Source organism: Lepidochelys olivacea (assembly GCF_965140295.1).
Source record: "Lepidochelys olivacea isolate rLepOli2 genome assembly, chromosome: 3".
Taxonomy (NCBI): domain Eukaryota; kingdom Metazoa; phylum Chordata; order Testudines; family Cheloniidae; genus Lepidochelys; species Lepidochelys olivacea.
The window spans coordinates 11,971,670-11,982,645 of NC_140413.1; the positions used below are offsets into that span (position 1 = coordinate 11,971,670).

General features: G+C 49.0%; 1 protein-coding gene across 1 annotated transcript; it reads left to right on the forward strand.

Moving 5' to 3' along the window:
* Nucleotides 1–1,298: 1,298 nt before the first annotated feature.
* LOC311518338 (interleukin-17F-like) lies at nt 1,299–10,722 on the forward strand (the record flags this gene model as incomplete). Its single annotated transcript, XM_084624060.1, has 3 exons — nt 1,299–1,310; nt 9,283–9,521; nt 10,485–10,722. The coding sequence occupies 3 exons, from the start codon at nt 1,299–1,301 to the stop codon at nt 10,720–10,722; spliced, it is 489 nt and encodes a 162-aa protein (XP_084480186.1).
* Nucleotides 10,723–10,976: the final 254 nt, after the last annotated feature.

The following is a 10,976-nucleotide window of genomic DNA, read 5'->3' on the forward strand; positions in this document are numbered from 1 at the left end:
CAGTAATGTTGTCAGGATTCTAAAATAATCTGTACAGTGTTTATCTCTGAGTGACCCCTGCTTATCATGATAATCGTAATTGTCTCAGTGTTGCTCTGTGCTCCCCCAGTTATTTGTTGCATCTACCTCTTGTTTCTCATCTTATACTTAAATTGTAAGCTCTTCAAGGCAGGGATCACCTTTTGTCGTATGTTTGTATAGTGTCTAGCAAAGTGGGCTGGGAACCCTTGGTTGCTACCTCAGACCAAAGCAACAATAATGAAGTGCTTTGAACATGTGAAGTACTACATTCATGCTAGAACAATTCGATTATTCTACACTAGTTATTGTACAGGGCCCATCACCATAGTATCTGAACACCTAGAAATGGTCCCTCCATGTCCTGGCAAGGATGAATAAAGGTCAACAAGAACTCAGCATCACGTTCTATCAGTGGTGTATTTTCCCCTAATGGTGGGGGTGGAGAGAAACGACTGGCATCTAAGTTCTAATTATATGGAAAGTGTCTGTGCAATTCTTGATTCAACATTGAGGTTGGTGAAATGGAGCCTGGTCTTATTGTCTCAAAAAAAGCCATGCAAAGCAATAGCGAAAGGAGCGCTTGTTTTGGGCAGCTCTGCTAGGAAATTTTATGCACGGCCATGAGCGTGGTGGGCTCCCCCCAGGTCACAGCACAGAGACCACCATCACGCTTATCACCAATCTGCTTCCTGATGAGCGGCATGAGGAAGGATGGTTGAGTGCATAGGGTTGGGGTGTGCCCCCTAGGCCAGTGGTTTTCAAACTTTTTTTCTGGCGACCCAATTAAAGAAAACTGTTGATGCCCGCGACCCAGCGGAGCTGTGGATGAGGGTTTTGGGGTGTGGGAGGGGCTCAGGGCTGGGGCAGGGAGTTGGGGTGCCAGAGGAGGTCAGGACTCTGGGCTGGGGGTGCAGGCTCTGGGGTGGGGCCAGGGATGAGGGGTTTGGGTTCCAGGAAGGGGCTTCAGGTTTGGGGGGGCTCAGGGCTGGGGTAGGGGATTGGGGTACAGGTTTGGGGCACGGGCTTACCTCCGGTGACTCCTGGTTAGTGGCGCAGCTGGGGTGCAGAGGCAGGCGTGCTGCCTGTCCTGGCATCGCGGCCCATGCTGCGCTCCAGGTGGAAGTGTGCAAGTGGCTTTTCGCGGCTCTCGCTAACAGGCATCTCCCCCTCCTCCAGCTCCCATTGGCCATTGCTTGCGGCAGGGGCAGCACGTGGAGCCCCATGCCTCCCCCCTGCCTAGGAGCCGGACCTGCTGGCTGCTTCCGGGATGCAGCGCGATGTCGGAACAGGTAGGGACTATCCTGCCTTAGCTGGGCAGCATTGCCAATGGGACTTTTAATGGCTCAGTCAGCGATGCTGACCAGAGCGGCCATGACCCAGTGCCTTCCATTCCCAGAACTGGGTCGCGACCCATGGTTTGAAAACCACTATCGTAGGCAACTTGTTGTCAATTCCCCGCTCAGCCGCAGATTGCCTGGGTGGCCTTGGGTGAGTGACTTAACCTATGCTGTGCCTCAGTTCCCCAAATACTTCACGGGGCTGTTGTGAGGCCAAAATCCACAATAAGATGCATGGGTGATGGGGGCCATGTAAGTATCTAGACAGACAGAAAGCTTTAGAGGGGGTTCCTGGGCAACAGGGATGAGGTGCTTGTGAGGAGAGTTTTCAGGGCTCATGATACGTCAGTTCAGTGGTTAAAGAGAGGCCCCGATCTCCAGTGCAATTATTTGTCCACCAGTACCAAATTCACTAACCAAAGAAAAATACAATGCTAAGAAAATGAGCTGTCTAATGTAACTGTGATGGCTCCGGGATGAAACCCCGAGATAGGCAGCCTGGTGTCTGTTGCTGTTTCACGGCATGACAGTCTGTCACTTTCCCACTTCTTTTGAGGGGTTGGGGTTTTTTGAGCTTTCATTTCTAATCTGGGAAACCACCATAAATTCAAAACCAGTGATCCAAATCCAGGGTTCCTTGACCACATTTCTCTGAGTATTTTCAGTGCTGCCAGCCCATCGCATGTGGAGTTAATGGCAGGTACATAAGCATTGCTTTTTAGTACTTCACATACTGTGATCCTTTACACTGTGTTTAATAAAAGCATGTACAGCAATGCTAAGATGAGCTCTTGCAAAAAATGGGCCCAAGGGTCTCATCCTGTAATGAGCTCTGTCCAGGAGTGAATGAGGATCCATCTGGGAGAGCTCACAACACAATAAGTGTATGCTGAATGGAGTTGAATGGTTCTGTTTACTATAATGATCCAAGGATAATCTTATTTAGTGTGTTTGTTGATCTCAAAGCTCTTTACTAAGAAAGGGCAATCTTATTATCCCCATTTTCCAGATAGAGAAACTGAGGCAGAGAGTGAAATTATTTGCCCAACATAACCCAGCAAGCAGGGAGTAGAGCCAGGAACAGAACCCAAGTCTCATAAGTCCCAGGCCAGGGCTTTAACCATTATGCTCCATTGCCTGGCTGTTCCTCTCTGCCCTCTTTGCTCTTCATTGCTCCCCTCTAGTCCATCCAAAGTGCAGCTGCTAAAATTATTTCCCCCAGCCATTCACTTCACACCTCTATTCAGATACCTTCAGTGGCTCCATCTTGCCCACCAGAGTAAGCTCAACTCCCTTAGCCTACCTTCAAGTCCTGGCAAAAGTTGGCCCGAGCCCACAGCTTATATCTGACGTCTTAGCTCCAGGTGACACTTTGCCAAGGATGGCAGTCTTGAGGGCTTCTTTACTAGGATCCTCCATGCTGCCCTCTATGCATGGCATGACCTTCCAATGCAGGGGCCCCAGGCCCATTCAGAACCCTTGCCCAGACACACTAACCCAGGGCAAATGCCCTCTCAAGCACAATGTATGCATAAAGGGAAATTTACAAGGCTTTCTTGGTCATCCCCCTGACCATCCCCAGCCTCTGAGGGATCGTATACCCCATCATAGAGTCAAAGAGGGTGCACATGCTTTATTCTAACAAATTTTCAAGTATGTGTTTTGGATTTTTTGCAATATTCATGCATCTCCTAAATATGAATTAGAAGCAAAACCCTCCTGAGATCAACAACAACAACATTATTTAAGGTTGCCAAATCAAGCACTCAGAAAGAAGGAAATACAAAAGTTATGGTTGCTTGTACAAACTCAGTATGGTCCCCTTGTGCATGTACATTATGAAAAAGATTTTAATTATGTGATCACATACTATTTTGCCCCACAGACTCCTGCCTCATTCAGTGTGAGGATAGATGAGTCATTCAATATTTCGATTTCTCCTCATTGTTCAGTGTGAACCCTGCCCAGAAGACTGAATCACTGAGTGCCTCCCGCGCTTCTCTGATCATCACAATAGTATCGGAGTGCTCACACAAACATCAATTCATATGTTTTTACAATCCCCGCTCTGAGATGAAGGGCTGGTATTATCCCCATTTGATAGAGGGGGAACTGAAGCACAGGGAGCTTAAGGTCAAAAGCAGCCATACATTTTGAGTGCCCAGTTTGAAAGGTGCTTAGGGAACCTCATTTTTCAGGGTACTTATCATTGTATAGCCCTCTACATGGTCAAAACACAGGTCCCATTGCAGCTATGCGTGCTCAGTACTTCTGCAAATCAGACTGCAGGGTCTCAAGGCAGGTACCCAGACACACGCAGTTAGTAACCACCTGTGAAAAGTTTGGTTTAAGTGACTTGCCCAGCACCACACAGGAACTCTGGCAGAGGAAGGGATAGACTCCAGTTCTCCAGGACAGCATTTAACTGCCTTAATCGTGAGACCATCCTTTCTCTTCCTGCAGTCCCCTGCCTTATTCACTGCACACCTTCCAGCTTCTGCAACAAAGGAGGATGGGGCCCTGCAGAGATGTCTCCTTCACTGCACAGTCCTGATTCATCCCCAGAGCAGGTCCATCCTGAGCACTGAATGAGGCAGAGGTCCTGGGAAAAAGAATACTATGTGACCATGTAACTAAAAACTATATCATAATATGTATGCACAAGGGGGTGAATTAAGGTTGTACACGTTCCTTGCCCAGCAAGTTCCAGTCTTTCCCCCATCCAGTCTCCTTGCCAAACCATTCCCCGTTCCCACGACACACTCCTGGCTCCTTGCCCTGCCAGTCCCAGTTCTCTGCCCTCCCAATCCATCTTTCTCCCCCTTGGCCTCCAGTCACCACCCACCCATGTTCCCCATCAGCTCCCAGTCTCCCTACCCAGGCTTCTTGTCCAATCGTGGTGTTTCCACCTCCCCTGGTGTCTTGTCCCAGTCTCTTTGCCCAGCCAGTCCCAGTTCTCCCTTTGCACTCTGGCTCCTTGTCAGATCTGTCTCTCCTCTCCCACCTCTTTCTCTGCACCCCACTGGTTCCCAGTTCCAGACTCTACAAAGGCACCTCCTCCAATTTCAGTGTCCCCCCCCACTAGCTCCCAGTATCCCGCATTTCCATCCCCAGCTTCCAGTCCCAGTCTCCTTGCCCAGTCAATCCCACTCTCCTCCCAACACCCAATCCCACTTTCCTTCTCTCCCTCACACTAGCCACCAATCCCAGTCTTCCTCCACCCCAGCTTCTTGTCCCAATCTCCTTCTCACACCTTCCCCTCCTAGGTCCAGCTCTTGTCCCCTCTGCATTTGAACCCAGTGACTTCCTCTTCCACACTGCCTGGTTGCCAACAGAGAAGTCACGGAGAACATAGGAGAGGCAGGGTCCCTGCTCTCGGTTCTGGTGCCCGGCCCCACCTTGGTCCTGAGCAGCCATTACAGGGAAAGTCCAGCTTGTCCCATGTAGCCCTGAACTGGAAGGACCATACTTAATCACTTTGTGGGGATGCGCAGTCTGGTCAACGGTACTAGGACCTGAGAGAGGCTCCAACATGCACAGTGAGGTCAGAATCTTCAGGGATTTTAACGGCTCAGCGCTGAGAAGTCTCTACTGAGCATGTGGGAATTGGGGTTTTTCAAAGGCTTATAATTTGGCCAAATTTGGGAGAATTTTCATGGGAACACCGAAAGGCATACCCCTTGACAAGTTTCAAGTCCTTGCCCCAAAATATAGGGGTCCAAGAGCTTTCCAAAGGAATTTTTTTATCATGGGCAAAACAAAATACTTTCTTCTCGTCTCAGAAATGAGTCAGGAATATAGCCTAGTCCCCAGTGCCTTTAACCACAAGGGAACATCCTTTCTTGTCTTGTAGCCTGCTGCCCCATGCACTGTCCAGCCTGGGCACAGAATGAGGCAGGGGACCGGTAGAGGAACTAGCAGGTGATCATGTAGTTAAAGACTGTACTGTCATGCTCAGGTACATGGGCACTTAATTAAAGTGGCACCAGCAATCTAACTTTTGAGTGCTTGACTTTGTGATCTTAATGTTCTTGTACGTAGATTTTTGTAGGCAGTATTTAGGTCTGTCTACATAGGTGTGTGTGTCTGTGGCAGACGCATGGAGAGAGAACTGACTAATATGAAGAAAGAAAAAAATGCTGACAACACAAGTGCAAAAACGGATGGCACCAGTCTACATCTCTTTCGGGCTATTTTATCTCTTATTTATCACTTTATCTGCATCTGATCATTTGGTCTGGGATTCTGATATCTGGGTAGTCGGTTCATCACGTGTATTTTCCTTTCTGCCTCCCCCCTGTAACAGCTTGAGGATGTGGCATAGAAAACGTCAAATGTCAGCTCCTCCTGACCCAGAACCGCAAGGAAGGGTGGAGAAGCCACATCTTCGCTGCAATGGAAATGATGGGAGTGATTGAAAACCCTTATAAAAAGGAGCTGTAGCTGGCTGATCGATATATTCGCAGTGAAAGACCTCCTGCAGAAGGATACTCACCTACTGCTTCAGACAGTCCAGCTCTGCAGCGGAAGAGAGATCGCCATGGCTTTTGCAAGACACCCCTCACTGGTGAGTACTTTTATTTAACCCAGGTGGCCACAAATCTCACTCCTTTGGACACCAAGGGCGAGGGTGAGCATCCGTCCCATATTTAAAGGGACAGTCCCGTTTTTGGGGACTTTTTCTTATATAGGCGCCTATTGCCCCCAGCCCCCTGTCCCGTTTTTCACAGTTGCTATCTGGTAACCCTACCAAGGGACCACTTATGCCAGAGGTGCATATGAGTGACTCCTCTTGCCTGCAGTGGGAGCTACTCACAGGCAGCATGATTAAGCCCTCGGGCAGTGGGACGAGTTTGGGATTTTCTTTAAAGCTTTCTCAAGTGGATTTAGGGCTGGTGAGAAGTGCTGGGTTGATAGCCCTGGGGACTTACCTCTGCCATTTCTCCACTGGCGGTGCAAGCTGCCCTTCGCTGTTTCAATAACCTACCCCAAGCCTGTTTTGAAAGGAGCCCTTCCGAGGGGGACAGGACTGTGCGTTATTGTTATTTAGTTGTAATGACAGTGCCACTTACTGGTCCGGATTGGGAGTGGCACTGTATAAGTTCATCGACAGAGACAGTATTGGGACACTAGATGGGAAGGGCTCTGAGTGACTACAGAGAATTCTTTCCCAGGTGTCTGGCTGATGGATCTTGCCCGCATGCTCGGGATCAAATTAACCCCCGTATTTGGGGTCAGGAAGGAATTTTCTCCTGGGTCAGATTGGAGGAGACCCCCAGTTATTTTCACCTTTCTCTGCAACATGGGGCCTGGGTCACTTGCAAGTTTAAGCTAGTGTAAATGGTGGATTCTCTGTAACTTGAAATCTTTAAACCATGATTTGAGGATTTCAGTAACTCAGCCAGAGGTTAGGGGTCTATTCCAGGAGTGGGTGGATGAGGTTCCGTGGCCTGCAATGTGCAGCAGGTCAGACTTAGATGATCATGGTGGTCTCTACTGGCCTTAAAGTCTATGAGCCCCTGCCTCGACCAGCTTACAATCTAAGCAGACAAAGGTTGGGTGGGGAAAGAGAAGCTGACAGGAAGGCGATTTGCCTAAGGACACAGAGCAGGTCAGTGTCAGAGCTGAGAACTGAACCCTGACTTTCAGCTCATTGCCCTTATCCACTGATTTTTCAAAAGGGCTGCATACCCAGGGGAGTCAATGCGAGCCTGATGGAGCTACGCAAAGCTTCAGCGAGGCAGGCACCTCTTCCCACAGTGCCGCCAAAGCCGCTCAGCTGTGACTGTCCCCCGTTGGGTTGCCGGGCACGTTTAGTCCTTGGCACCTGCCCGGATGCTGGGTTGCCCCGCCACCCGGCTGTAACCTTTGACGAATGTGGGTTTGAATCCTGTCTTCAACAGGAATGTGTCTGGGTTTTCCCCTTCCACAGCCCGGGATGGCAGCAACACTCTTGCAATGTTCCCTGTTTTGGTGCGTCAGCGTCTCAGCTTTTACTCCAAAGACAAAGGGAGTGTCTAGCACCGCAAAGCTTGAGCACATGACACGAGTGCACCCCAACCGCCCCCCAAACCAGAAGCCAAATCAAAAGCAGCCAATAATAATCATTATTATTTTTAAAAAAATCTCATGATTGTCGGGGCCTGACCCGTGATTGCCGAGTGCTTTGGGATGGCAGGGCTGTCTTTGTGTGTGCCACAAAACCGCAGGACCCAGCTGGCACGATTGCCAACTCTGCCAAAGGCAGGCTGGGGGCTGGAAAAGAAGGGGGTAATTCCTCCAGCTCCGGGCTGAGTTTCTTTGGCAGAGCGGTGCAGGAGGCCTCAGGGCTTGCAGGGGCTGTTTGAGGGCGGAGGGACTTTGGCAGAGTAGCACCGTGGCCAAGGATGTAGCCTAGCAGGGATGATTGCAGGTCAGGAATCCGGCAGGCTGGGGCAGGGCTGTAGGGAGACCTGGGCTTGACAGAGCTGGGGATGCTACTTGCCAGTTAGAGCTGATGTGCTGGGGCAGAGAGGTGTAGAGGATACTTCGGCCTCTCTGAAGCTTAGCTTAACTTTGAGCATCTAAATTAGGCCCTCCCTGATTGCTGGGACACTTTGGAGAACCAGGTCCCACAGTGTGGATTTGAAAGCTTAGCATTGTACTCCCCTTTTTGAAAGCTTCAGCCAAGAGAGAACGCGCAGCATTCCTCAGGTGCCCGCGTGTGATATAACCTTTCCAGGAGCGATTCGATCGCCTGAATCTTCAGCCTCGAATCTCATCCAAACCTGTTCACCCAGCGCTCACTTCATGTCCTGGGCCATGTGTAGACATGGATCTGCAGAAAATCCCCCTGATCTGAACACCCCTGGACTTTGGGAAACGATCGGATAGGAACGATCCAGTCCTGGATCCAAATCCAACCGCTGTGGAGCTGGCTTTCTCTGATCCTACTTTTCTGCTTAACAGGGACAGAGATTTTCTTTGGCTGGTCTGTCTCTCATTGGCTTGGATTTGCTCCTTTGCCTTTACCCTGCTTAGAGCACCACTATCTGATTCTGTTGTTTGTCCTTAGCTTTGCTCCTTGTGATGGTGTCTGCCTCCCCCCTTGCTGGATTTCACTGTGCCCTCCTCCCCAGCATTTCCAATGTTTGGTTATGTCCCTGGAGCCCCCTGCATGCACAGAGAGACCAGGGAAAATGGACTGGACTTTGCATTGAAAAGTACTCTACCAGATGCAGTAAAAGGGAGTAGGGGAAAGGGAGAAGTGTAAAAGAGACTGGGACAATGCAAGTGGGCAGCTGTGGCCTTCTGGATCAAGCTAGGGAGTCAAGCATCCTGGGTTCTGTTTCTGCCAGCGCTGGCTTTGGGCAAGTCACTGTAGCCAAAATGTTCAAATGTGGGTGTCTAAAGTTAGGCACCTAAATCCATATTTAGGCTCCTAAGTGGCTCGATTTTGCAGAGGTGCGGACCATCTAGCTGCTTCTCTTCCATATCCAGCCTTGTGCATCCTAGCTTGATAATAATCAACCCCCAAGAGCAGGACCTGTCATAGTTCTTAGAAGAGGCATCTCTACTGAGTGCAACTATTTATTTTAAAGACAAAGATAACCATAAACAAAGATTTTCTTGAAAACTCTGGGCTCTGTCCACCTTTGAATTGTCTTCCATTGGAAGCAGCATAAGCCTCTGCTGCTGTGCTGGCCAGTATGTTATACCCAGCTGACCTAGAGCTGCGGGTGAATGGTAACCATAATCCAGCGCTGATTCCCCGGGATGGATGAATTGGCCTTCACTCTAAATCACTGTTCACCGTGCTTCGCTTGTGCTTTGCTCTTCCTTCACAAGAGATTCCCGAGTGAGGTGTCACTGGAGTTGTTTGATGCCCTTGTCAATTCCAAACTCTGATCTGAATAGAATCAAGAAAGATGTTTCTCTCTTTCAGTTCAGGACACTGCTGCTGATCCTGGTGCTCTCGGCTAAACCAGCCCATGGGAGGGTTGTACGGACTGTACCCAACAAGGAAGGAGGCACTAATGAGAAAATGAGCGACGACTGCCAGACCCAAAAGAATTCCAGATTCCCTCTAAGTGTGAAAGTCAACATACACATCAGCAGCCCCAGTCATGCTATCAGAATGGCTCATGATGTCAGGAACCGGTCTATATCTCCTTGGGATTACAGGTAACAGGCACATCCCATTGCCTGGAAATGCACTGGCCACGCTGCACTGCACAATTATCCGCATGTTCCCATTGTGAACAAGAAGGTCGTTGTGTGCTTCCAGCATTTGCAAAGGGTATTGGGTGAATTTGCCATGGAACTCCACTAGGTGTCCTCAGCCAGAGCACTGCTACATTTATCTGATACAGAGGAATTAAAAACACTCTCCTAAATTTTCAGCCATTTCTAGGAAATCACTCTAAACTAAATAACACAGGGGGATTCCTTTTACTGTGTCTCCTAATGCAGATCAGTAGGCATGTAAGGGGGAAAAAGGATAAAAATATAAAATGAATAGAAGGAAGTACCTTTGCACAGTGCATAATGAACCTAGGAAACTCACTGCTACAGGATATTCTAGCCTCTGTCGGGGATAGGATCATGGGCTAGATGGACCATTGGTCTGATCTTGTGTGGTCACTCCAATATTCCTATTCTCTGGGCAAATTTACAGTAAACATAGCCATGTCCAGACTAAGAATAGCATCTATTTATTAAGTAGAATAAAATTACAAGGCCTATCAATCTGTTTGCTTCAGGCTAAAAATTGATCACAAGCTTAGGCTCATGAATTAGCCCCAAGATTGTATACTGCGTGGTTCCTAAGTGCATCATCTCTATGCTTCTCCAGAAACATCCTTCACGGACCTCATTTGGAAATAGGGTGACCAGTTGTCCCAATTGTATAGGGACAGTCCCGATAGTTGAGGCTTTGCCTTACATAGGGGCCTAATGCCCCCCACCCTCACCCTGATTTTTCACACTTGCTGTCTGGTCACCCCATTTGGAAATAGGTTATTGGGTGAGAATAAACACTGATCTGTTGAGTGATTCATGGAGGAGACTCAGACCCTGCCACTCTGCATTGTCCTCCGAGGAATAGCAATTTCACAGAATTCATTCTCTTTGTGTCTTGATTCACAGCATGACCAAGGATCCCAACCGGTTCCCCGAAGTGATCGCCGAGGCCAAGTGCCGCCATTACAGCTGCGTGAACGCCTTGGGGCAGGAGGACTACAGCATGAACTCCGTCCCCATCCAGCAGGAGATCCTTGTTCTCCGACGGGAGCAGAGAGGCTGCCAGCACACCTACCGGCTGGAGAAGCAGCTCATCACCGTAGGCTGTACCTGTGCTGTGCCTCTTCTCCATCATCAGTCCTAAGAGGGTCAGGACAAGGAAGACACATGGACAGCTAGCCAATGTAACAAATGACATGTGTAACAAATTCGTGATTACTCTGATCTGCCAGATCCTCATGAAATTTAACCTGAATTTCAATACAGAATTGGGGGTGGGGGTGGGGATTTTTTCCAGTGCTGATTATCAGTGTTATGAATTAATATTTACATTATGGTAGGGCCTCCAGGCTCTGATCATGGACCCCTTTGTGCTAGGTGCTGTACTGACATAAAAGT